The sequence below is a fragment of the Camelus dromedarius genome, chromosome 21, assembly GCF_036321535.1.
Source record: "Camelus dromedarius isolate mCamDro1 chromosome 21, mCamDro1.pat, whole genome shotgun sequence".
Classification (NCBI taxonomy): domain Eukaryota; kingdom Metazoa; phylum Chordata; class Mammalia; order Artiodactyla; family Camelidae; genus Camelus; species Camelus dromedarius.
In genome coordinates this window covers 38110495-38138456 of record NC_087456.1, presented here as the reverse complement: position 1 = coordinate 38138456, position 27962 = coordinate 38110495, and the positions used below count along the sequence as shown (strand labels likewise).

Here is a 27962-nt window from a genome sequence, read left to right as displayed (position 1 = left end):
TTACATGAGGATAGTGTCCCCATGACTTAGAGATGCAAAACATGCCAGGGTTGTACCATTGGGGAAATAAGAGAAATCTGAACGAGTTCCCTTGGTGTGTTGGTTTTTCTGCTAGCAGTTTCTCCATCTTTTACTCTCTGCAAAAGAAGTGGGCATATTCTAAACAAAGCTTCCTTTATTAAGTCTCCTCTCATATTTGGAAAAACTCTTCAGTTTAGCAGCCAGGAATTAGGCAATATAATTAAAGCATCTGGATGCTATTCTGCAACCAGAAAACAAGGGATTATTTTTATTTAAAGTATACATACTTTTCATTCACATGATGCAAATTTTAAAAGGCATAAAAATATGTAGAGGGAAAAATCTCCCACCCTGTCTCCCAACCAACCAGATACTCTCTCCAAATAAACTAATGTTACTACTTTCTTTTGTATCTTTACAAATGCATCTTATACATATCCAAGCAAATGTGACTACCTTTTCCCAACCTTTCACACAACTAATGGCAAAGTATACACACTGTTCACAACTTCATGGTACTGGATTGTATGCCACTGGATTTGTAATGCCCTCCTGATGGGCATTAAACTTGTTTTCAATCCAACCTACAAACAACCTTACACACACATCATTTTACATTATACACAAACCACAGTTATCAAAATCGCCGTTAAAGGATATCTGAAGTCATCATTTTGGTGAACTTAACCAAAATGCCTCCATTAAAACTTGTACCAATCCTACACTCAAAATATGTAAATCAGATAACTTTAGATCAGAGATATGACATAAAAAATGTTAACGCTGTGTAAAATTAGATTTCTACCCACTTGGCTATAAGTTTTATTATCCCTGAACAATCAAAGGCCCCACAGAGTAAAATAGTACAAACACAATTGGTTTGGACATTCGCAAGAACTGAATCAAGGAACCTCATTAACTTAAGAGCCTCTGAGATAAGGGCGCCAAAATCAGTTAGCAAAATTCTGAGTTGAACGCTCAGCATCAAGAGCTGTGAAAGTCAACAGAAGAGGAACAGAGGAGGTGAGGACTCTGGAGACGGAATCTCCCTCACAGCGTCCAGCTTCTGGGGACCGAAAATTCCTTCCACTCAACTGTCTCGGAGTGCAAGAAGCAGAGGAGAACCACCCAACAGTGATGACAGGCCCGATTGTGATGCAGAGAATGCTGAGGTACGTGGTCGCGCGGCTCAGAGGGGTCTCACCACAGCGATGGTCGGCCCGAAGAGGCCACTGTGGACAATGGACGTGAAGAAATTGGAAGCCTCCATAGGTTTTCTTGACGTGAGAGGGTTCCTGGATACCTGTCAGGTAAAACACTCGCTGCCGTCAGCTCCTTAGCTTACAAATCTCTGGAATTTTCTCAGTCCGCCGCGCCTCGCCACCCCGGGAAGCATCCTCTCGGCCAGTCAGGGCTGCGGGCTGCAGGACGGCACTCGCGCCGGACGCCCTGCGCGTCCCCTCATCCCGGCTTCCTCCAAGTTCTCGCAGGCCGGCTCCGCGCATCCGCGGGTCACGTGCGCGGCCGGCTCAGCTGGCGCGGCTGGGCGGGCGTGACGTCATCACAGCGCGCGGCCGCCGGGACGCCGCAGGAGCCTACGGGTCGGGGCGGCGGCGGCGCTTGGGCTCCTACCGAGCCGGCCGCTAGCCCCGCGCCCACCCCACGGGCCGGAGCGCAGGTGAGTGGCCAGGAGGAGGCGGCCGGCGCCCTTCTCTCCCGCCTCCCCTACCGTGGTCCCCTCCGAGCGGGGAGGGGTCTGCTGGCGTCGAGCGCCCCCGCCCTCCACCTGGAGGCTCTTCTCCCGCCGAGTAGGCGGCCCTTCCAGAAGCCGAGCCCTGCCCGCGGCTTCCGCGGCGCAGCCCCTCTACTCGGGTGCTCGCTGGCTCGCGGGAGCCCCAGATAGGTCACCTCGTGAGCGGAGGGCGGAGGGCGAAGGCCGGGGCCCCCAGGAGATGGGTTGTGACAGTGAGACAGGCCCAGCCCTGTCGAAACCCACCCCCCCGAAAGTCTTCGCGGTAAATGGGGGGCGTCTGTTCAGACCTTTCCCGTATCTCCAGAGTTGAAACTAAGTTGACTTAAGAAAAATCTTTTTGAAAATCATCTTATGCTTGGATGAATCACGTCCTTTTCTGTAAAATGGATCTTGCAGAGTTATGGGAGGGAATTATCTAGAGTGCTTATGTAATAATATGCTAATTATAAACAGGAGTAGATGAGAATTTAGGATCTCGTTTTTACTATTCATATGAAATTATGATTGTGAGTAGTGGACTGTTGAAAACCATAGTTCCCCCCCCCCCCCCCTTGGATCAGTTCAGAAGGTTTTGGAGTCCACGTAAGATAGACTTTTAATAACCACCTCGTTTCATTCCCCAGAAATTGCTCTTGAAGCAAACAAACAAAAAAATAGTGTGACTAAAAACCTGCAAACAATGAAAAAAGTACTTGTAACATTAATTTCTTTTTTATATGTAACCCATTACTGAGTTCCTTTAATGCATACACGTGACAGGCTATGGCAGTAAAATTAGTAGTGGAGTTTTGTTAGGTTTCTATCCTAGTTAGTCTCTTTCAGTGTAGAAAAATTACTACAAATATTGATTTGTTAATGTTGATGGACATTTACAAATAATGTAGAGTAGAAAGAGCCTTCTATAGGACAGCCTCAATAGTTTAAGTGAAAGTCCATAGATAAGCTTGCATGGTTTCCATTATACAGTATAGGTATTGGACCCTATTTTGAAGTTTTATTTTAAGGAGAAATCCAGATGTGTTTGGAAATCATCATAAATAATTATTTGCATGCTTCTTTAGAAAACAGTTTATTTTCACTCATACTAGCTTTTATATTGCTCTAGGTTGAATACACAATTTTTCTTTTCTTGCATTGTATTACTAAACATTTATTGTGTACTTGCTAGGAGAGAAAAATATATAAAACAGGGCCCCCACCATCTAAATATTTACCTACTTAACCTACTTAAGGATATTAAAAATAGTGATGTCACACCTCTAAGAAATTTTATCTTTCCATTTTATCATGTGAGACAACAGCCTTGTGAAGATATGCAGGAAATGTTTCTTTCTGCTTATAATGCCATTGAGCATTGATTATAATAAATGTCAAGTGGTTGAGTCACGGGATTACAATGGAATTCAGAGGAAGAAGAGATTGTTTTCACTTGGGCTGGTGAGTGGCTAGATTGTGTCGGTGATGCCAGGAATAGTAATGCTCCCTACTTTTGGACGTGTGGATCTGATGGAGCCTCCTTAACTTGTGAAGCTAACTGAACGTAGTTTCCCCAGTCCTTCATACACGCATTGTTTTTTTCCCTCTTGTAGTTGCAGAATCCAAGGACCCCTTTCATCCTTTCTCCATACTGCTTGATGGGAGGCATTATGGCCCCCAAAGACATAATGACAAATACTCATGCTAAATCCATCCTCAATTCAATGAACTCCCTCAGGAAGAGCAACACCCTGTGTGATGTGACGCTGAGAGTAGAGCAGAAAGACTTCCCTGCCCATCGGATCGTGCTGGCTGCCTGTAGCGATTACTTCTGCGCCATGTTCACTAGTGAGGTGAGTGGTGACTTACCTTCTCGCAAGTAGAACTCACACTGAATGAGATGGTAGAAGTTTGATATGATGGTGAATTTCTGTATTATGGTGGTTAGATAGGCAGACTCTGGATAAGATCTGCCACTTGACTGAGCTTTCATTTCCTCATCTCCAAATTAGAGATTCTACACTTACTGTGACGATTACTTGAGAAGATTACACTAGACGTGCTTAGAAAAGTGTCTAGCATATAATAAAACACAAATATCAGCTATTGGATTTTATGTATTGTTTTTTAAATTTGCTTTCCTATTTTTCTTCTAAAGTTTAATGTTTTAAAGTGAATATCAGGAAATAGGGAGGAGGGAAGGAAAGAGGAGTAAGAGTCAGTCTTCATCCCATTCTTTCCAACAATATGTGAAGAAAATCAGTATTCATTCTACCAATGTAGATTTTAGAGTAATTGCAAATCAGGTACATGAACTATAACTTGGGAAAACATACTGACTCTGGAGCACAAGCCCTTAAAGGGACTTAGAAGCAGGTTGGCTTGGCAAGAAAAATGTAGTGCTGACAAAATATTAAGAAAGACTGCCTAGGGGTGCGGTGTATAGCTCAGTGGTAGAGCACATGCCTAGCATGCGTGAGGTCCTGGGTTCAATCACCAATACCTCCATTAAGAAAAAGTAGCAATTAACAAATTAAATTAATAAACCTAATTACCTCCCCCCTTCCCCCGCCCCAAAAAAAAAAAAAGAAAGAAAGACTGCCTTAGTGATTGCCTGGCAAGACACCTAAGATGTGGAAGAGGCTGTTGAGTGACTTGTGAGAGACTCTTAGAGAGCTGAGCAGAGGAGAGCACTGCAACTCTCATTTTCCAAGGTCTCAAGTTTGATTTTTAAATTTTAAATAAATTATCTTGATTTCTTTTTAAGCTTGAATGGTGAGTACACCAGTGTTTATATCATTTATCTCTACTTAGACATAAACCCGAAATAGTTCATCATGATAAAACTTTTTAAAAAACTTTACCTGGGGTGGGAGGGTATAGTTTAAGTGGTAGAGTGCATGCTTAGCATGCACAAGGTCCTGGGTTCAATCCCCAGTACCTCCTCTAAAAATAAATAAAGTAAGTAAACCTAACTACCTCCCCACTACAAAAAAAAAAAAAAAAATCCTTTACCCACTGGCGTTTTCTCAGTGCAGACGTTGCAGGTGATCTGAGTGGGAGAGAGAGTATCATGGTAGTGACAGTGGCTGCCTTTTGTGGGCCAGATGCTGTGTTAGGTGATTGTCGAGTCCCGGTCACCCCACGGCAGATGTTACAGTCTCATCTTACAAACGGAGACAGAAGCTCTCAGATGCTAATGCCTAACTGCTTGTAAATGGTGGAGGGGATTCAACCCTAAGTTTTCTGACCCTGAAGCCTGGACGGCTTTTAACTGCTGTGCCTCCTCTGCCTCTGAAATATGGACTCTTATACTTCAGTTTAAGTTAGTTTCATTCTGATTTTTACGTTCAATTGGTAAAGCCAGAGTCGTGAGTGAGTGCTCAGTCACGTGGCTGCGAGGAGTAACGTGGAAGCTTGGCAGGTCCTCCCAGCGGATTGAGGCTAATTTTACAGTGACCCTGTGCAGAGCAGCGTTTCAGGCCCTGTGCTGTGCTGTCCTGGCTCCCGCGAGGCCGGCCCAGAGCATCTGAAGCGCTGGTGTTTAACTGGGCGAGGACAGTGTCACACAGCTGCCAGCAGGAGGCACTGAGCACTCCACTGCTGACTCTGATTATACACTGTGCACCTGTCTTCACTCTTCCTCTGCACATGCAGGAATTAGTGTGGGCTTCTGTGAAAGAATTCACTTTCATTTTTTTTCTCATCAGTGACTATTTTATAGTCTTTTTTTAAAAAACTGACATCAGGCAAGAAAATGCCAGATGGTTTTGCATTTTTTTGGGGGGGTTATAATTGACCTTCACACTGTGTTAGTTTGGAGGAGCACAACATAGTAATTCTATACAGTATAAAATGGTCACCACAATAAACCTAGTTACCACCTGCCACTATTCAGAGTTACTACAATATTATTTATTTTTTCTTAATTGAAGTCTAGTTGATTTGCAGTGTTGTGTTCAGGTGTACAGGGTGTTGTGACTCATTTATTTTGTAATGGGAAGTTTGTACCTATTAAGCTCCCTCCTCTGTTTCATTCATCCACCCCCTTGAATCTTGGGGTGTTCTTTGGTTTTCTTCATTTTCCTTGTATCTCTGACTATGCATTTAGGAGTCACAGTTATTACTGTGGTCTCGCAGGGCTGGGTTGGTTTTTATGTGAGCGTGTACCCGTGTAGACTGTGTGTGTGTCTGATATTTTGTCGCAAGGGCTGTTTGTATTGTGGATGGTACCTCCTCTTTCTTCCGTGCATGCTGGCTTTCCTCCCCTTGATAGGGTGTGACTGGTGTCGTGGTGACCAGAGCCTGCCCTCGTTGTTGTGCGGGGCCTCATCTTTGCTCTGTGGTTGTCACAGCCCTGCCAGGAGCCAGATCTACTCCCCTGTGGTTGGAGCAGAGGCCCCCAAACCCATTTCTGAGCTGCAGTGTGTGGTAGGTGGGATTGGAGCTCTTCTGCTGGAAGAGGAGCTGCTGAGTATTCCTCCACAGGAGATGTCCACCGGGAAGTGCCCTCTGTGGTGTTGTCTGTCACTTGTTACGTGAACTCACAAGGTACACTTTGTTGACACTACCCTTGTCCCTGCTTCAGCCATGGGAATATTAACAGCCCCCTCTTGTGTCCCCCAGATTCTGTGCCCACAGAGCCACCAATGCAGATCCGCCAGCTTTAGGTGCTAGGACCCGCCATAGTGCACATGCAGTCAGGCACCCAGATCCACCACGAACCACAGGGTCAGCCCAGACCCCAGCCCCAAGTCCCCAGACTCTGGCTGCTACTAACAGCAGACCCGCCCCATGCCAGAAGTCTGCTAGGTTGTCTCAGGCACAGGTTCAGAAAGACCCCGGCAGCACAAATCTGCCACCACCTCCTGGGGCTCAAAACAGATCCTTAGGGTTTTTGTTTTTAATTGAAGTATAGCTGATTTACAATGTTGTATTAGTTTCAGTTACACAGCAAGGTGACTCAGTTTTATATCTATATATACATTCTTGTTCAGATTCTTTCCCATTATAGGTTTTTACAAGATATTGAATATAGTTCCTTGTGCTATACAGTTGGACCTTGTTTATCTGTTTTGTGTATAGTAGTTTATATCTGTTAATCCCCAACTCCTAATTTATCCCTCCTCGCCCTTTCCCCTTTGGTAACCATAAGTTTGTTTTCTATGTCTGTGAGTCTGTCTTGTTTTGTAAATGAGTTCATTTATATCCTTGTTTTACATTCCACTTATAAGTGATATCATATGGTATTTTTCTTTCTCTTTCTGATTTACTTCACTTAGTATGATGATCTCTAGGTCCCTCCATGTCGCTGCAAATGGCATTATTTCATTCTTTTTTATGGCTGAGTAGTATTCCATTGTGTATATATACCACAACTTCCTTATCCAGTCATCTGTCCGTGAACATTTAGGTTGTTTCCATCTCTTGGCTGTTGTAAATAGTGCTGCTGTGAACATTGGGGTGCTTGTGTCTTTCCGAATTAGAGTTTTTGCTGGGTATATGGCCAGGAGTGGGATTGCTGGATCATATGGTAACACTATTGTTAGTTTTTTAAGGAACCTCCATACTGTTCTCCATACCCTTGAGTTTATTTTTAAGATTATTGGGTTTAAAGGAGAGGGTCTAGAGACCTGGATTTTTAGGTTCGGTCCCTTGGCAACTCTCTGTGAACCCTGGCGACCATCTACCTACACCGGGTTGCCTGCAGAACAGAGTGGTTGAACTCAGTGGTCTCGTCTTTCTTTTCCAGCCCTGAGCTGCTCCTCAGGTGGTTGCAGCTAAAAGAGCTTAGGCTGAGGCGGGAGGGCCTAGGTTCTGTCTGTCTCTTCTAGTTGAGACCTTGGTTAAGTCTCGCAACTTCTTTGAACCTTAGGTCTTTTATGTATTAAATGGCAGTAATGTCAGACCTAACTGCCTTACCAGCTTGCTGTGAGAATCAGATAGATAAAATAATAGTAAGTGAGAGGCACTCTGAAAATTGTAAAGCAAATATAAATGTGAGTGAAATACTACAATTGCTCTAGGTTATTAGATAGCGAACTCATTTCCATATTTAAGCTATTTGTCTAATGGGAGTATAGTTTATTCAATACAAAACTCCTGAAATAAATGTGCTTATGTATTTCTGTTTGTGAATACTTACACTGTTTTAAATTTTGGTAAAATGTTTCTCTGAAGTAAGGACAGATAGACAGTTTGTGTGTAGTCTAAGGACAGAAGGACAGTGCCCCGCGGGGCCCTCTATAAGCATGAAATCTCAGTGAATTTTGTATTTCATCTTACAAGCTCACAGACACTAGTGGCATGCTCATGGAACTTTTGGTTCTATTCCGTGTTACATGTGTATTTGTTTTAATATGAAAATAGCATTTTAAATTATTCACAGGTAAAATTGATGTTCCAGGAAGGTGTCACCTCTGTATGCTCTTGGGTCACATGTAGCCCCTCCACTGGAAAAGCTGGAAGTATATGCCGTGCTTCCTTTGTACAAATCAAACAAAATAGACAGTAATTTTTTTTAAGATCTGTATTCAGTTAATATTGTTGACATCCATTCAAGCTCTTGGATATGAGATTCTGCCTCTGTCTTGTGGGATGATAACCACCGGAGTGATTTCATACCCTTTGAACTTTCAGCTTTCAGAGAAGGGGAAACCGTACGTTGATATCCAGGGTTTAACTGCCTCTACCATGGAAATCCTGTTGGACTTTGTGTACACAGAAACCGTGCACGTGACAGTAGAGAACGTCCAAGAACTGCTCCCTGCAGCCTGCCTGCTGCAGCTGAAAGGTACAGACGCTAAAGGTGCTCTTGTTCATGCCAAGGTAGCCCTGGAGATGTTTAAAATTCAAGATGTAAACTTAATCATCGACATTAAGGAGACAGACTATGGGCCTGAGGGTCACTGTTCATGGCACAGAAGATCAGATTTCAGTTGCAGTATAGAGCAGCCTCTCCAAATGTGTTTGGCTCTTTAGAAGAGAGCATGTACTGTCTGTTTTTTAAAAAATGGAAAAGGGGATGATAGATGTACTGTCTTACATATATGTACGCAAGAGTCCTGCGAGGACACAGGAAACTGAGACGGTTCATTGCCTCCATGGAAGGGAACTAAATGGCCACGTATATAGGGAGGGGAGGCAAACTATTCACGTAAAGCCCTCTGTGCCTTTAATCTTTGGAGCCATATAAATTGTCTATGAAAAGTTTAGTGACACAATAATGAAAGTGTAACGTTTTCACAGGATTCGAGATGGTCCCCCTTCCAGTTCGCAGTCTGTCTTTCTTAACCTCCTGTTCTGTTTCTGTCATTTTCAGTTTTTAATGTACGATTGAAACAGTGAGACACTTTTGCATTAGTGCACAGCTGTAAAATTAAGTTTACACTCTGAGCATTTCAGTTAGAGAAATATGAGGTTGTCATTAGTACTTTGTATTTTTCCTTTACTGGAGTCTTTTAGTAAGTTTCTGTGTGGACTGGAAATTACACTGTGCTGAATTACAGTTGGTTTTATAGCTTGATTCTCAAGAGTTTTATAGGCATTTTTTGTTTAACTTTGGAGGTGTCCTTGGAAGCGTTTCATCCTGCTGTACTTGTTTTAATGCTGCAGCGGGCATCTGTGAAGGCAGTGCTGAAGGCCACACAGCACATGAGACAGAAGTAAGGTTTGAATTCTCTAAGCATAAATCTTCTAACATGATTCCTAGGTGTGGAGCCAGGGCTCCTCTGATACTGTGTGGACATGCTGTGATCCACAAATACAGACCCATCCCCCTGGCCGAGAACCTCAGGGACTTACTGTCTGTCTGCCCTAGGTGTGAAGCAAGCCTGCTGTGAATTCTTGGAAAGCCAGCTGGACCCTTCCAACTGCCTGGGTATCAGGGACTTTGCTGAAACTCACAACTGTGTTGACCTGATGCAAGCAGCTGAGGTGTTTAGCCAGAAGCATTTTCCTGAAGTGGTGCAGCATGAAGAGTTCATTCTTCTAAGTCAAGGGGAGGTGGAGAAGCTGATCAAGTGTGATGAAATTCAGGTACAGACTGGCTGGAATTATGCTTCCTTCAAGGCTGGACCATAGAACCAAAAAGCAGGGTGGAGTTACTGTGCTTCTGTAGCACGGCTTTTCAGTCACGTGTCCTAAGTCACGTGGCTCTGAGGGTTCATTAAATGCCCCTGAAATTATATGCCAGATGTGTTTGCATATTTGTGGGAGGGAGTTTGCCACCTTCACCAATAAAACCTGTGATCCCAGTGGTTAAGAATCACTGTTAAACAGTTTGGAATAAGCAGAAATTGGAAGTAAAACACTTCTCTACTACTCATTCACTCATTTTTAAACATTTACTGAGAAAATCCGGTAGTTAGCAGTCACTATGCCAGGTGCTGGGGACCCAGGCATGAGAAAGATAGTCTTGTTTTCAGAGAATTCACAGTGCAGTGGTACAGACAAAAAGACAAAAATTATAATAGTGTCATGAGAATAATGAGCCCGTTCAGAGTGAGAGAGAAAAGTAAACCTCTGGGTTTAAGTGAGATCGAGAAGGAAGTGGATCAAAGAGGATGGGACAGAAAGTTGGAGACAGTAAGCAGGAGACAGATGGTCAGTGCCTCCTGGGAGTCAAGGGCCTTGCAGGCTGGATGTTAAAGCAGTCATGTCCCACCTGCCTGTGCCCAGGCAGTCGCTCAGTGACCTCTCCCAGCAAGGGGAATCTTAGTGTCAGCAGGTCGGCAGAGTTGCAGTTGCATCTAGGTCTGTCATGAGGCTAAGAACGGGAGGGAGTTCCTCAGGGTCGAGGTGTCTGCAGCCAGAGTCCAGCGCGCTAGTTACTGTGCCAGCAGAGCCAGGTGCTGGGGTGAGAGCCCACCTGCTGGGCTTCGTTTCCCCAGGGAGGAGGCACCCAGTTCTCTAGGAAGACTAGGAGTTCATTTTTTCTCCTCTCACTCTCCTCAGATAATAATGAAAATGACTTTAAATTAGTGGATTCCCAGAAGTTAGTGGCATCTTAGTTTAAACAAAAGATATGTTGGAAGGAATCAAAGTTTGATTAATGTTCTAAGTGCCACAGAATGAATTTGGTACTTAAAGAAATTCTGTAATACACTTTTGTAAACAAATGATTACTCCCTGATTTATTTTGCTATATCTAGGATTTCCATGTAATAACAAGTCTTAAATGTATTTCTTACCAATGTTTAGCCAACTTCTTGACGCCTTTCCTTAGTGAGTTTTCTGAGGGAAGTTGACTGGGGGCGTGTTGGTGCCCTTGTTTCCGACGAGAGGGATGATTGGCAGTCTGACGTGTGGTTTCACGTCAGCCCAGAGACACTGCTCTTGCAAGTCTACGGAGTCAAGTATTTGCTGAAGCTCTGTTCTCACCCTCACGGAGCGAGGGCTGTGTTCTTGCACAGAATGCCAGATACAGGGGGTAGAGTGAGCTCTGCAGACGTGAAGTTCATCACACAGGGTCATAAAATAACTAACTATTGGTTTATTTATCAAATATTTATTGAGTACTTACTCTGTGCTCAGAACAGTTCCAGGTGCTGGGGATGCAGTTTTGGATAAAACAGACAACAATCCCTGTATCCTGCAGTTTCCATCCTCATGGTACCATTCCTGGCATTTTTTACCTTATTTAATTCTCAGAACCCTCTTCATTTTTCACAGGAGGAAACGGATGCTACAAGGTTGGTTATCACACCACAGTAGGAGGTGGTGGAGCCAGGACTCACATCTAGAGTCTGTCTTTTAACCGCAAAACTGAGATGGCCACCTCGCTAGCTTGATTCTGTTTGACCAAATCAGGAAGCAATCATAGCAGCCATTTCTTTTAGAGCTGTGTAGGTTTGGGGATAAAACTGTCTGGAACAGGGAGGGCAAATAACCTATTTGGAAGCTGAGCTGAACTCTTGTATAGTCTTCCGTAAGCGTCTGGCAAGACAGGCCTTTGTTTGTTTTTCAGCAAATGACATTTTTTTTCTATTTCATATACCAGCCGGAAGGAGGAACCAGATGTCTGGCTCCCATTGTTAACTAACACTTTTTCTGAATTATATAAAACAATGTCTTCAGTAAGGTCGAGTATCTCTGCTCATGATCAAAAACCCCATTTTAAATGGATGTATCTAATTTAAACCTAGAATGTGTCAAGGTCTAGCATGCAGCTGCTTAAAACTATTAGCCTATTGTCCTTGTCTTTAACAAAAGTTTATTTAAAAAATCACAGACACCTTTCTGCACCCTCTCCTGCATCTCAGCCCGCTGTGGGCTGGGTTAGTCTGACCTCCCGTGAATTTGGTACACAAGTTTCTGCACCACTGCCATCGTCTAAGCTGCATCACCTTTTGCCTCTACGTGGGCTCCCATCTCTCAGCCCTTCTGAGCTATTCTACTGTGGTTATCAGAGCCGTCTTCACACAACATCGATGTGATCATGTCAGGCCTACTTGAAACCTTATTATGGTTTCCACCTCCTCTTAGAGTGAACTCCAGTCTCCTAATGCTCCGTGTGCTTCTCTGGCTTGAGCTTTTTCATCCCCTCATTCATTCTACCACACCAAGTCAGTCCCTAAGCTGTCCACTAGGACGTTCTGTGAAGATGGGAAAGTTCTGGATCTATGCTGTCCAGTTCACTAGCCAGTAGCCGCATGTTGCCGTTTCAGCACTTGAAATTTGGCCAGTGTGACTAAGAAGCTGAGTTTTTAATTTAACTTAATTTTAAGTAATGTAAGCAGCCACACATGGCTAGTGGCTGTTGTGTTGGACAGCCCACTTGTAGGGCTTTCGCGTGTGCTTTCTGTCTGCCCTGGAGTACTCTGTCCTCCTCCGTGGCTCATCGCTGTGCATACATCAGATTTAAATCTATCACTTCTGCAGGGAGGCCTTCCCTGGCCCATCAGTCTAAGTAAAGAAATGTCGTGTTACTCTGTCCCATAGCCCCTCTACTTTTCTTGTGTAGTATATAATGACAAAACGAGATTGTTGGTTTTTCTGATTTAACAGTTATCTCCACCCTTAAGAGGAAGTTTTGTGTCTGATTTGTACACCATTGTATAATTAGCCTCCACCACAATTCCTGGCACTTAGTAGGTGTTTGGTAAATCGATCAAATGGATGAACATTCCGAAATGTTTTCTGTATTTTCAGTTCTTGGGAGAAGTCCACAGAATGGTTTCTTTATCTGGGCACTCTGGACAGATGCACCCTGTGGACTGGTGGAAGGCACACAGGCCTATTCTTAAGGTGTCAGTCTCGGGGAGGCCCTGGGTGTTACTGTACCTGGTGCTCTTCCAGGGTGAGATGTAGGTTTTTAGGGTGTGTCTTCACGTATCTAGTCTGTCATACATAGCTTAGACCTAAGTTCCCCGGGTGATTAATTGCACATATCATCTCAAAGAGCACGGCACCTCATACAGAGTAGGCCCCCAACTGCTAATTGACAAGCTGTGAGGACTGTCACGCTCCACATAGTGACGTAAGAGAAGCTCCTGCTTCACCGAGGAGCCAGCCTGGAGGTCGTGAGACAACGCCTTTGAGTACAATTATTTTAGGAGCCAGTTTTGAATAGGGCAAGAGACTCTCCCTGCCCCTGCCAAAGTTTCAGGAATGACCAGAAAACAACTCGGGAATGGGGAAAATTCTGAATTAAAAGCGGATTTGTGACTGATGGTCTATTAGGTACTCTCTTAGATGTTTTTTACCTAGTTTGACTGTAACTGTCTTCATGATCTTAGCAAATTGTGTCTGAAAAGATTGTTTTCTCAAGAACCTAGCTATTTCTGGAAGATGGGGAAATAAAGGCAGGGGCTAGGGCAGGAAGGAGAAAGTAAGCATGGTTACTTTTTGAGACTGAGAGACAGTTGGACGAACTGAGACCCATGATGTAGTTACATGCCCACAGGTGGATTCTGAAGAGCCGGTCTTCGAGGCTGTCATCAACTGGGTGAAGCACGCCAAGAAGGAGCGCGAGGAGTCGTTGCCAGACCTGCTGCAGTATGTCCGCATGCCCCTCCTGACCCCCAGGTACATCACCGACGTCATAGATGCCGAGGTGAGCCTCCCAAGATGCACTGGTCCCAAACCCCCGGACATCTCTTCGTGCTGTGTACCCAGAATCAGCTCTCCTAACACAGGCCCCGCGTGCCCAGCGAGCCTCTCCAGGTGTGCCAGGGAGTCTGGCAGCAGTGGCTTGGTTGGCAAGTCAGCCTCCTGGCAGAAATGAAAGTCTATGGTTTAATTTAATTTTGTGTTTTTGTTGTCTTTTTGTTTTATGTGCCCCTCAGTGTTTTGCATAAGCAATGTCAGATGAGAGATTGTGTCCCCTTCTCCATTAAACACAGATTGTTCCAAATTATCCTGAAAAAGATGCTTTGCTTATTCAGTCTCTTTATTTTTGACCTCTGATCAGACCAACATGAAAGTGGTTTGATGCATTTTAATATCAACTTGGGGCATGTGTTTATTTACAGGTGTTTCTCCAACCTAAGTTCTCAGTGGTACGTTTTCCTGACTCACAGTGTGCATAACTTGGACGGTACCCTGGGGGAAGGACACTGATTTATAACATGCAGATAAGGCCCAGGGCAGCAAATGTGTTCCCGCTTCTGGCCCAGCCCCAGATCTCTTTGGAAGTTAATTACAAACACAGTTTTTCAGTTATTCACATTTTAAAAGTTGTAGGCTGGTTGGTGTCACATCTCTGACTCTTTCTCCTCTTTGTAATTTCTTCCTTCAGTCCATCTATATGCCCCTCATGTCTGTTTCTTTACATGATGGATAGAAGCCCAGACTGTGGACCAGATTCAGCACTTTCCTTGCAGTGAGGGACCCTGACCTCACTCTCCTCTCTGGGGGGCTCCTGCTGGGGCTCCTCAGTGGTTGAGCCCAACCAGGAGTCAATGTGGACGCCCCCATTGCAGGTCCTTTAGGTCTGTCTTCTGAGCCATGGAGCAGGGTGGAGACAGTGCCAGGTGACCCTGGGGTGGCAGCTGGGAGACGGGCCCTGTGACAGTGCTGCGGACCTTGGGGATGTTGTTTCAGACAAGACCAACTTCTTCCTTTCATCCCAAAAATGCCCAAAGCCTTTTGGTTTTCCCTTACAAGTTGTACTGCTTAATGATGTCCTTGTGTTTGCCTCATCACTGGAAGTATGTACAAACAAACTGATAAAAGTAGTTACCTTTAAGTGTGAAGGTGGATGAGACATGCATCTAGGTATATCTTTTTATATCATTTAATTTTTGAACCACATAATGTCCATTAAAAAATTTTTTTTAATCATTTCTGGAAACTCACAGCATAATTATTACCAGCAGCGCTCCTGGAAATGCAGGGCTTCGGAAACTGGTTTTCTGTATCAAGAGTTCATTTCTTTTTAGGTGCCATTGATGCTCTTGTTAGAGGTGGCCCCCGTGGCTCACTCTCCTCTCTGATGTGTTTCAGCCTTTCATCCGCTGCAGTTTACAGTGCAGGGACCTTGTGGATGAAGCAAAGAAGTTCCATCTGAGGCCTGAACTGCGCAGTCAGATGCAGGGTCCCAGGACAAGGGCCCGTCTAGGTGAGCTGGTGTCATGGCGGGATGAGGGGTGCTTTTCAACTATCCCTGGCAGGCAGCATGATGTACCTGAAAAGAACGTTCTGTAAGAATCAGACCTCATTTCAGACCTTTTTTTTTTTTTTTTTTTTTTTTTTGAGTAAAGGTAGGTTTATTTAGAGAAATACATACTGCATAGAGTGTAGGCTGTTACAAAAGGCAAGAAAAAGGTCACAAGATGTGGGGGTTCAGACCTGTTTTTAATCTTTTATTAATTGTGACATCTTGAACAAATGTCTTTACCACCCTGAGCTTTCTTTCCTGTAAACCAGGAATATCTTCCCTCACATGATGATTTGGAGGAGTAAATGAGATAAAGTGTGTGACAGCACTTCATCAGTTGTCAAGCATTATGCAGCATAGGCTATAATTCTGTTTCAGTACATTTGGAGTCTGAGCTGGGAATCATCTCGGATCCATGCAGTAAGGGGTGTGCTTCCCCGCCACCTCCCATCTGCACACTGAGAGAGGAGAGGCAGGGCAAGTGGCAGTGCTGTGCGGGGCAGAGGAGTTCCAAAGAATGGAAGCACAGAATTTGGGTGGTGGCGGGACTCCGGAGCCAGGCTGTGGGGCAGATCCCCGCTGCTGTACTGGGCATGTTAGCTTCGGCAGGAAGTTTAACCGCCCTGTGTTTCAGTTGACTCATCTGTAAACTGGGGGTCACCATAGCTCCTGCCTTGAGGTTGTTGTGAAGAGCAGATGAAAAAGTTACGTGAAAGGCTTAGAACAGTTCTGGGCACATCGTAAGTGCTATGTACATTGGCTGTCATTTCAGCAGACAGCTGGGTTCACATCCCAGCCAGCCAGGGATGGTGTGAGGGAGCCGATGCTCCTGCCTCTGAAGCAAGGGCCCTTGCCGTGAGGCACTGACATCTCTCTGACCACAGTCAGTACTCAGATGTCACTTAATGCACTTCCATTTCCCATCCTCACAGTTTTACTGTCCCCGGAGCCTAGGTACTGTGTGTAAAAGCGTGTTGTGGGTTATAAATTAACTCTGTATATGTGGGCCAGTATTTTGTTTTCATTGTTTCCTATTTTTGCTCTTCTCTGACTGTGGACTCATGCGTGCTGAGGTGTTAATTGATAATTAAGTTTTTCATTGATCAATTTAAGTAGAATGATGATTTAATCTCTTATGTTTTTAGTGGCATAGTTACTATATGTCAATGTAGAAATTTTAGAAATTCAGAGAAGCAAAAAGTAATCATCCATAATCCCACCACCCAGAGATGCTGCTTTTTGTTATAGTTGTTGTCAAAGGGCTGCTGTTCTGTTAGTTCCTTAGGGTGACCAAGTGCGATCTGTATCTCGTGTCACACGCAGAGATAGAATTGACACAAGACAGGGTGAAGGACTAACTGGAAAAATCATGAAAATAGTGGGGAAATTATAGGAAAATACTTGTATAACTTCTGGAACTTTTTTTTTCTATTTTTAATTGTGGTAAAATATATATAGCATAAAATTTATCATCTTAACCATTCTATATTCACATTGTTGTACAATCTCTAGAACTCTTCATCTTTTAAAACTGAAATTCTGTATCTGTTAGGCAACAACCTCCATTCCCTCTACTCCCCTGGGTAGGAACCATTTTAATTAGTACAGAAAAAACTAGAAGCCTTCAAGGTTACTTGACTGCAGCAGTTTTTGTTTTTTGTTTTTTTCTAATTGATGGGAAAAGACATAAAGTTAAAAGACAAGGGCTGGGAGAAAATATACGCAATATGTATGACAAAAGGTTAATATTTCTAGTATAAAAAGAACCCGTAAGTATCCACAAGAAGAAGAGCATGAACCCCGTGGAAGACGGGTGTGAGAGATGTCGGGCAGCACACAGAGGAGCACGAGCACAGGAGCAGCACACACTGAAGAGTTTGCTCCACTGGCAGGTCTGGAATCGCAGAGTTTAAAATGCTACCCTGTGTGCCCCACCTCTGGGCACCAGTGCTATAGAGAGAGTGTATCAGTATAGGAATAACATGTGTAAGTACAGATAATTGCTAATAATCCAGAAAAGAAGGGATATAACCTGACTTGCAAATGGAGGGGAATGATTGTTGACTGAATTGTAGCCCAGCTGTACCATGGAATGTTGTGAAACTGTTAAAAGCATTGAGTCATAATGTACATGAGACTAATTGTGTATACAATTAGTGAGGGAAAAGAAACCGTTTTTATTGGGAAAAAAAAAAAAAAAGAAAGGCAAAAACTCCTATATATTTGTGTTTCCTGAGCATAAACAAAGGCTGTGTATGCAGGATGAACACTAAACCTTTAACAAAATGGGATTGCAGGAGAATATTAACTACTGGTATTTTGTTTGTATACCTCTCTGTTATTACCATAAGCTTGTGGTTACATCTGTTACTTAAAAAATGATAACAAACATATATATTCTTTAAATACCAGTAATGCAGTGGGAAGAATCTGGTGCTAGGAGGTCAGACACTTTGCTCACTTGGATTTCTACTCCCAGCTCTGTCGCTTACTCTAGTAACTTGCTTTCTGAACTTGGACGAGTCCTTTAGCTTCTCTGGATTACCGTTTCCTCTTCTGTATGTCAAAGGAGTTAAATTCAGTCACTAAGATTCTTTCCAATACAGAAGATATGTTTCTTTTTTGTAGAGCCAAAGGGGTCCCAGAGAGTACATGATGGCTTCATTAATTGCTTGTTAATTGAACGAAAGCCAATGAAAATTTGTGTGAACTGGCAAATCTGGAACGTTCTCTGGAGTACATTTCGTGCATTCCTTTATAGGAAGCAGAAGGCTCCTACTTGCTCCGAGAACTTGCTTATTGTCCTGACCTTGAGGGATTAGAAACTGATTCTACACGCCCTCGTAGTTTTGAGGTTATCTTTTCAAAAATTTTAGAGAGGAAAATAATGAAGCTATTCCCAACCAAATTTTTTTTTAATTTTTGCCAATTCCTTTTTTTTTTTTAAGCAGAGGTGCCGGGGATTGAAACCCAGGACTCCGTGCGTGCTAAGCATGTGCTCTACCACTGAGCTACACCCTCCCCTCCACCCCAGTTTGGTTCTTAATTTAGCATCTCCTTGTTAGTGCCTCAGAAATAAATTGTTCCAACCACCATGTCCTCTGCTCAGCTCTATTTATAGGGGTAACTGTGGTACTTGGTAACTGTGGTACTGCTAAACCAGTTTCCAAGATGATGATGACTTCTGCATACAGCATGAGGAAATTAAATATGCAGCTAAGTAAAAACAGCATGCCAAATAACGTGTGGGCATTGGGTTTTAATTATTAATCTTACCCGTTACTCTCTCACAAAAGACGTCATAGGAATTGCAGTTCCTCTGCCTCTTTTTCTGGGTGTGTGGAAATGTAGGTCTCTGAACCTGTCATTCTGCAGTCCTGCAGTCTGCTCTCTATTTCTTCGACTACACACCCCAGCGCACATGCCTCCCCTCCCCAACCTGCGAAAAATAACCACGGGCGGCACTGTCGGGCCTCAGTGTTAGTAATGTGCCTTTTCATGTTGTTCTCAAAGATGTTTTAGACACCCTTTCCTCCTCATAAAGATAAAAATCTAACTCAACAAGTGCCATGTTTGTTGTCGGAGAACAGACATGCTTCATTCTGGTCGGCCCTTTCATCAGCTTTTATCACATGAGGCAGACGGTTAGAGTGGGGGCCCCCTGCTCAGGGTCCAAAGACACGAAGACCCCTAGAAGTTCTTCTGAGGGAGGAAGACTTTCTAGGCGCAAAGTAGTAGAAAAAATGACAAAAGAAAAGGTCAGTGTATCTGAATAAAATCATGTACAACATTCTAAGACAGATTAGGAAAACAGATTTGCTACAGCCACAGCACAGGGTTAAAATCAATTGTATGTAAAGAGCTCAAAAAATACATGAGAGGAAGAAACACTAGAGACGTGAGTGCACAGTTCACAGAAGGGGAGTCCTAGTAAACAGAAGGGGCGAGATTCAAACTGATTAGTTACAGAGTCTTATTAGTAATGAGAATTACAACAGATAAAATTTTTTGCCTACCACAGTATCAGAGTGGAAAACAGTACGCAGTGCTACATAGAGTAGAATGAACTGACACCTCTAGAGTGTTGGTAGGAATATAAATTTGTTCAACCTCAGAAAGCATCTTGTGATACATACAAAATATCTTCTTGAAGTTCATGTTCTTCATTCCAGTAGTCCTCCCATTTTTATGCTAAGAAAATGACTGGGAAAAGTTTCATATTCAAGAATATTTATCACAGGATTTTATGTGATTCTTTATAACCCCAAATTACAAACCCCTGAAATACCTAAAAATACTACAATCATATTTTAAAAGATTTTGTTAATATCTTGGGAAAGTGAAATAAAAACAGGATGCAATACCATATGGTCCCATTTATGTTTTATAAATATTTAGAAACAAAACTGGAGGGAAATAATCTGTTACATTTTGGTGTGTCTTTGTATTGTGGATTTATGGCTAAATGTTTTTTCATAATATTTGTCTATATAAAGTATTTTTGCAGCAAAATCTGTTTTATATATATTACATGTTTTATAATCATGAGAAATCAACATTGAAAAAATTTTTAACCAAACGGTGGGTAATATGCAAGTAAGGACAGCAGTCATACTAGTCCTTGAGTTATTTTTTAACCTTTCTAAAAGAAGATCATTTTTGTACTAGAAAGCCAAACAAAGACATCAGAATTGACTAAAATTGCGTATATTTGGTGTTAGAACACTGGTGCTCCCATCTTCATCGGAAGCTCTGGGGGGGCGTACGCCGCCCGGGCCCTAGTCGGGGAGTCAGTTACTCTGCTCTGCTTGGCAGGCGGTCTTTCAGAACACAGGGTCTGTCAGGGAAGATAATGAAAGGAGCCTTCCTGGCAAAGAGGTTTGGGAGCCAGTGGTCTCGGACCCCCAGCGTTCAGAGCCACAAATCCCTGTGCTGTTCCGCTGTGAACACAGAACTACCAGGATGATGAGAGAAACTTTTGGCCAACGGGAATGCTGTCGGTTCTCTGGGTTTTGAAATTGCAGTTTAAAATCAATGGAATTTTTTTACTGTGTGAAGCATAGAAAGTACCCTTGGTTGTTATACAGTGTTTTCAGTCTATTACCCTTCAGGTCTCAACCACTAGCATTGCATTTACCTAAAGGGAGTTGTGTTTGGGTAGGATTGTCTCACCTCCTCTATTCAAGTTCCACGGAGAGAAGAGATGGGAGAGAGGGGGGCAAATAGTAGGAAGCCCTGCCAACGAAGGGCCTGCCCTCTCCCAGCTTGAAGGAATTTTATGCACAAATAAAATTAGCATCATAAGAAAGGGCCCATTGTTCAAATGCTTTGTTTCCTAAAAGGAGATGACTGCTCACCTTGGAGAAGGGTCCGCTTTATTGGGCAACTACACAAACAGGAGCCCTCTCAGAAGAGGAGGTTAAACTCCATGGTTTATGTGTGGGTTATTAAGAAAAATTTCAAACATGTATAAAAACAAAGTATATAAGGATTCCCCCTCCACATCACCCAGTTTCAACAATTATCAACTCAGGGCCTATCTGTTTTGAAGCAAAATCGCAGACAGGGTAAAACTCCATTCATGTATGTTATGCTTTCATGTGTATCTCTGGAACATCAGGAGTCTTTTTTTTTTTTACCAGATCCAAATTGCCATCATCACTCTTTGAAGCACACAACCAATTCTTTATCATCATCAGATACCAAGTACACGTTTCCGATTCCTCAATTTTCCTATAATTTATTTTCCTCTGTTCTTAGCACTTCGTTTGCTCCAATCAGGATCCAGATGATGCCCACGCATTGCACTGAGTTTATATCTCTCTTTAGTCTCTTCTAACTCATAGGTTTTTCCATCCTGCTTTTGTTTTTTCCTTGCAATTTATTTGTTGAAGAAACCTGTAGAATTTCCCACTGTGTAGATTTTGCTGATTGCATCCAAGTAGTCTCATTTAACGTGCTCGTCTGTCCCCTGTGTTTTCTATAAACTGGTGGTTAGACTAGACGCTTGGTAAGGTTCAAGATTCAGCTTCGGTTTTCCAACAAGAACACTCCACAGGTGATGGCAGAGTGCTTCTGCTTGAGCGTCGTAAAGCAGTGGGTTAGCTTCCCCCAGTGATCAGAGCAGCCACTGATAATTGTCAGAGCCATTGCTGCATTAGAGGTTTACCTGTATTTCTTGTCAATTTAGAGGTACCGCATTTGCTTTTTCAAGTCCAGGCCAACTAAATGTGCTCTTGGTGATTGAATTGTCCAGACAGCCCCAGCTAACCATTCTTTCCACGAGTTCTAGTAGAGCAGGTACACAGGGGGATTTCCTCGGCAGAAATACTGTCAGAACAACATTATCCAAATAAGTCCTTAGGGGAAAGGGGAAGATATAAAAGCTATCAAAATATCTTGTTTGGGAAAAATAATAGAGGAAAATGATTCCCTTTAGAAGTGTAGTCTTGTGATTACTGGGCAGTTGTGCTGAATTGGCAGGGAACATGGTCAAATAGTTGGCTAACTTGGAAAAATAAAAATTCTTGGAAAAGATTTTTTAAATCCATCATTTGGTTCCTAAGCCACAACTCTCAACTTTTGGGAGACAATGATAGGAGCCTATTCTTTACCAAAACAAGAAAATTCCCATTTTGAGTTTTACAGGCGGAGAAGGGCAGGGAGCACCCCCGGCCTCCAGCCTACACTTAGAGCCTGTTACGAAATCAGCCAGTCTTCTGGATGGGTTGAAATGGTGTGGAGTATGTTGCAATGTCATACAGAAATTTAAATTTCAGAGAGTCATGTCCTCAAGAAGAAATAATTTCCTATTAGGCAGCTTTGTGATGAATCTCTCCTATTTCAGATTGCTTCTCTGGGCTTCATAAAACTGTTCCACGTCTCCTCCTGTGTGTAGTCACCCAGCCAGCAATGGTAACATCTCTCCTCCCTCATCTTCAGGAGCCAATGAAGTGCTTCTGGTCGTCGGGGGCTTTGGAAGCCAGCAGTCTCCCATCGACGTGGTAGAGAAGTATGACCCCAAGACTCAGGAGTGGAGCTTTCTGCCAGTGAGTACGGGTGGGGCCGGGCACGGGGAAGGAGCTTGAATGTCTGCACCCGTCACTCTAGATCATAACTAATCCCACCCTAGTAGTCGAGGCGCCTAGTAACAGCATAGTGTTCCTTACCACAGTGTTCACACCATGGGCACTCAGTGGTTACAGACTGATTCAACTTCAGAAGTATGAATAGCACTGTGTCACACTAAACCCAGCTGGCCGCCACTGTTTGAGCACCTTCCTGAGCTGTGGGTGTAATTCCCAGGGTGCTCTACCAGTCACGCCCTGAACTCACTGTTAAATTGTGTTAAACTGGTGTTTGGTGGAACTCAGAAGTTTGCATCTTTCTCCCTTCATATGTCTCTGTTTCAGTGCTGAATGAACAATAATAATTCTAAGAAAACATGGAAATCTTTTTATCATTTCTCCTAACTTTTCAGGCCTTTGAACCCTGGCCCTTAGACAGCAGCGTGCTAATGCTTTTCCACTTTAGGGAAGGAGGTCAGTCTTCAGCCCAGTGCCTTATGGAGTAGAAAGGAGTCAGATACTGGAGAAAGGGAAGAGTTTAGTTCCTCTGGAATCCTTGGAAAGAGGCAGACATACAGAAGGCCTGCCTGTCTGAGAGCATCACAGCAAGCAGGAGGTTTTCATCCAGTAGGCAGACAGCAGAGGATGAACCTCTGCTCAGAAGGCTTCTTGGTGGCAGGTGAAGAAGCAGAGGTGTGTAGATAAAAACAGAAAGGGCAGCAGAAGGTGAGGCCTAAGACTTGTGTGACTGAAATGACAGAGGTGCCCCTTCACTCCTGAACCCACAGAGCATCACTCGAAAGAGACGGTACGTGGCCTCAGTGTCCCTGCATGACCGGATCTATGTGATTGGTGGCTATGACGGCCGTTCCCGCCTCAGTTCAGTGGAGTGTCTCGACTACACAGCAGATGAGGATGGGGTCTGGTATTCTGTGGCCCCTATGAATGTCCGGCGAGGCCTGGCTGGAGCCACCACCCTCGGAGGTAGGCTGGTGCACAGGGCGGTGTTTCCATTTGGGGTGGCTGGATTGGGGTTCATACCACTCCACAAAATGTAGGGGCCACTGGTAAGGTCAGAGGTGCCTTTCTGCTTTTGGAAATACTCATGGATGACTCAACACTGACAACAAAGGTGGTAAATCAAGTTCCAGTGTGCTGAGTGGGGAACTGGCACTAGTATTTTTGCAAACTCACATCTAGTCTTGGAATGTTTTTGAAGATTCTGTCTTACCCCATTCTTTTTCTGTGTCTTGACTGTACTATTCTCTTTGAAAAAAGAAGAAGACTTAATTGATTTATCCCATAAAAAACACTTGTCTTTACCCCCAAACATTTGAAAGAGTTGTGGAGAAAAGAGTTATTAGAAACCTCTCATTCTCTAATAAATCTGTGGTTTGTTCTTTCCAAGCAGATATGATCTATGTCTCTGGGGGCTTTGATGGAAGCAGGCGTCACACTAGCATGGAGCGATATGACCCAAACATTGACCAGTGGAGCATGCTGGGAGACATGCAGACAGCCCGGGAAGGCGCCGGCCTTGTCGTGGCCAGCGGAGTGATCTACTGTCTAGGTGTTCCGTCTGGGCGCAGGAGAGAACTTGATGGGTGGCGTCCTCTGGGTGGGGATCCCTGTTAGTAGAATTAAGTTTGTAGACTTTCTTGAACTGAAACCTGAGTCTGTCCCATTGTCTTATATTAACTGGGGTTCTTTTTTCCTGGAAGCAAGAAACAGGGTCCTGTCAGATTTCTCTTTGGATTATTGGAACCCTTGAGGGAGAACCAGAATAAAAGAATTAGTTGAAACCCTGGAGAAAGGCAGCCTGGGATGGGCATAAGGATTTACCGTTCTTTCTGGAATGGTCTCTGCTTTGTCTTTCAGGAGGCTATGATGGCTTGAATATCTTAAATTCAGTTGAGAAATATGACCCCCACACAGGACACTGGACTAATATCACGCCAATGGCCACCAAGCGCTCTGGTAAGACCCGTCATAGGGGAGGGGGCAGCGGACAGTGCTGTCAGATCTTCACACGTGTAGGGCTGCAGCCACAGGTCAGGCATTGAGCCCGAGCTAGAGTCCCTTCTGCACTGGAGATGGAGTAAAACAGGAGTCAGACCCATTCTCCCCACAACCTCAGCTTCCAGCCAGACTACAGTTTGAGGGCAACGCCTTCTTGTCTTACTCATTTTTAATGTCTTGGTTCCCTCCCTGCATTCTGAGTATCTGGTCCAATTCTGTGTACATAGTGCGTGCAGAGTGGTCTCACACACGTGCAGTAGAGGGGCTCCTGAGTGCCCTGGGCGGGGACACAAGGAAGGGGAGAGCCCTGCCGCTGGGCACAGTGCTGCAGACCCAGAGTCACAGCCTTTCCTCACAGCCTTCTTTTCTCCCTTCCTCTTCTCCTGATGAAGAGGGCTGGGCTCTGACCTGATGAAAGCGAGGTTAACAACCAGTTCATTTTCTCTTTTCTCATTTCAAGTCCTGCCCGGAGGGTTTACAGGTGGGATAGCCTGTGCTGGCCTGGATTCTTCTAGGCCTGCCTGGCCCAAGTCCACATCCCTCAGCCACCCCATGTTTCAGCTCGCCACCACTGACCACGTCTTTCCAGGATTCAGGCCCTAAGCTTAGTACTATTCACTCTGTGTACCTTTCTCCCCAGGTGCAGGAGTAGCCCTGCTGAATGACCATATTTATGTGGTGGGGGGATTTGATGGCACAGCCCACCTGTCTTCTGTTGAAGCATACAACATTCGCACCGATTCCTGGACGACGGTCACTAGCATGACCACCCCGCGATGCTACGTCGGGGCCACAGTGCTTCGGGGGAGACTTTATGCAATTGCAGGGTGAGGGTTTCAACAGGCCAGAGTCCTTGTGCCTCCAGGGCAGTGTGATCCAATCTGCACTTTGGGGTTCAGGGTTTGGTTCAGGGGTGATGTCTCCACGGCACCCTTGCTGTAGGACTTTTGTGGGGAGGACCGTGCGGGGAGGGATGGGGAGCTCATCTCCTTGCCTCTCCCCCATCAGTTACGACGGGAACTCCCTGCTGAGCAGCATCGAGTGCTATGACCCTGTCATCGACAGCTGGGAGGTCGTGACCTCCATGGGAACCCAGCGCTGTGACGCTGGCGTGTGTGTTCTCCGAGAGAAGTGACCAGTCCAAGGGGCAGTCTGCAGAGAGCCAAGGATCCTTTCCAGAATGTCTGTTTCTCACTGTGTGCATGGGATGATTACAAGCACCAGTGCCATGATGATTGTACTTATTTAATACCCCCTCTCTCACTGGTCCTTGTCTCCGAGGAGGGTGGGTAACAGACACTCAAGGGAAGAGAACGCGTGCTGAGTGGGTGTGAGAGGCCAGACCACTTCTTGCCGAGGGAGCACTTTCTTGTCATTTTAACTTAGCGTGTGCTTGGGAGAGTGTACGTGTTAAGTTGTGCCCCGTGTGTTATAGAGAATACGGTGAGTATGACCTGCGGGGTGTAGGCAGGATCCAGCCTAGATGACTGGAAAGATACCACCTCTTGTTTTCCAGGAATAAATATCTTTCCTAGTCTACAGGTAGCAAGGGGCAACACTGTCCTGTTCTGGAGGGAAACAGAGGGAAGAGCTGTGTCAAAACTTTGGGGGCCTGGGGAGGGGTCTTCCTGACACTCGAGGGGAGCAAGGTTGCTGTCAGAACTGGGTTCAGCGTGAAGTGAACTGAATTTGGTGGGATGTGAGTGCGCCTGCAACACCTGGAGGAGTGAGAGGGAGTGTTATTTGGAGAGTCTTCCCATTGCCCCATGGTGTTTCTGAGCTAGAATGTTGTGCCCTTGGCTCTGGAGACTGTGAGAGAGTAACAAAGAGGTGGGGGGGGGAGCGGAGATGGAGGAAGGGGCATTCAGTATGCCGGGACAGGCTAGATTCCCTGCCACAGCTCATCTGCCTTGAGTGGGTGAAAGGCCGTCTTTCTTTATTGAATCAAATACTACTACACTATTACACATCCATACTATTTATAGGGGGAGGGGAGGGGTGGGGTGGCAGCCACCTAGAAGTTCAGCTCCCTGATTACTCCCCAGTTCTTTTAAGGGCATACTTCTGCTAAGAAGTTGTTTTTACTGCTGTGTTTTTTTACATTTAGTCCTTTTCCTACTATAATATCCCTTCCCTGTCTTTAGACTGGATTTTATTCATCCCAGGAGAGAATAATTACCAGCAACCAAAATCCTTTTGTTAGTTTCAGTACGTGCTGTCCCTGTGTCTGAGCTGCCATCCAAGGCTCTCCTGTGCTATGGAGTGACATTCCTGCTTCATGGGTGTTGGGAGCGTGGGGACGCGATAACCTAAACAAGGATGCACTTTCCTTTTGCTCGGAAATTCCACTTTTTCCTTTTTTCCCTGAGTTGTGTTGACCTAAAGTTCATTTCCTTTGTATTTTTTTTAAGAAAATATTAAAAAAAAAAAAAAAACCAAAAAACGGGTCTCAAATGTCTGTAAGCAAGTTTGTGGCAAACCAGCACCGCCTTGCAGACATTTTGGGGACCAGGCATAGAGATTAGCTGTAGGTCCTGTCTCTTCAACCTGTTCACCTGTGTGTTTGCCAGTCAGCTCTGCTGTGTCTGTTAGACAAGGGAGAGGTCTCTGGAGATTCTCATCAGTAAAATGTATGCATGTTCATGGGCTCCTCTCACAATTGGGGTTTACTTGAAAGCCACAGGAAATAAAGGAGAGGCGGTTTGGGCTTCAAGTTGTACCTACTTGTTTTAGAGTTTTAGTTGCCCCAGTCGTTTTTCCATTTGCTTCGGTTTGTGCCACGTGATACAGTTATGCAGAAGGCCTGCAACACTGCAAAGATGCTGATATTCTGAGAGCAAAGGGAAGGGGGAGCCAGAGCCTTTCACAAAAGCAGCCCACCCCTCTTGAGCACATTGATTGTGCCTGCTGATTAAACCAAGCTGTGACACACGGGACTCAGCCTCTCCGAGGCAGAGAAGGGCTCCTAGGCCAGCTTCTCTGCTTGCTTTTCTGAGTTTCAGACCAGATTCCCAGTCGTTCTCACGTGGCAGCCGTGGCTGATGCCCTGTCGTGCCCTCTCTGTGCCTGCCCTAGTCTTCGGTACTGCGCTGCTTGCGTACCTGCACGAAGCTGCCCCTTACTTGCTGGTCCCTCCTGTTTTTCCAGCTCCATGAACTGGCACCAGCCACTTAGTTATCCAACCTCTGTCACCTGTGTGTGTGACCACCACAGTACAGATATCCAGTTAATTTCCAGGTTGTAGATGGCTTGACTTTAATTGTTCCAAACCCTTTCCTGTATTTTTATTCCCTCTGCTACCACATAGTTCAGACTTTATCTCTTGCCCAGACTCAAGGTTATAGTCTCCTGATGGCCTTACTTCTGCTCTTCTGCCTGCCAATCTGGCCCCTCCATTTTGTCATCAGTTATCTTTCTAAACCACAGATAGGGTATTACAGTACCTAACATATAGCACATTTTCAGTAAATATTAAAGTTGTTGCTGACCTAACATTCCATAGATTCCCATTGCCCATATTATAAAG

General features: G+C 44.5%; 1 protein-coding gene across 3 annotated transcripts; it reads left to right on the top strand.

Moving 5' to 3' along the window:
• The first annotated feature begins 367 nt into the window (after positions 1-367).
• Positions 368-27155, top strand: KLHL12 (kelch like family member 12). 3 transcript variants are annotated; one of them, XM_031438282.2, is made up of 12 exons: positions 368-1331; positions 3364-3603; positions 8390-8543; positions 9570-9787; positions 13656-13805; positions 15197-15311; positions 22293-22399; positions 23206-23401; positions 23829-23987; positions 24296-24394; positions 25077-25263; positions 25445-27155. In XM_031438282.2, the coding sequence occupies exons 1-12, from the start codon at positions 1233-1235 to the stop codon at positions 25569-25571; spliced, it is 1851 nt and encodes a 616-aa protein (XP_031294142.2). In that variant the 5' UTR covers positions 368-1232; the 3' UTR covers positions 25572-27155. The 3 variants fall into 3 exon arrangements, with proteins under 3 accessions (XP_031294142.2, XP_031294140.1, XP_064333416.1); XM_031438280.2 differs by lacking the exon at positions 368-1331 and adding an exon at positions 1584-1699; XM_064477346.1 differs by lacking the exon at positions 368-1331 and adding an exon at positions 1589-1699 and having other exon boundaries at positions 23829-24035.
• The last annotated feature ends 807 nt before the right edge of the window (positions 27156-27962 follow it).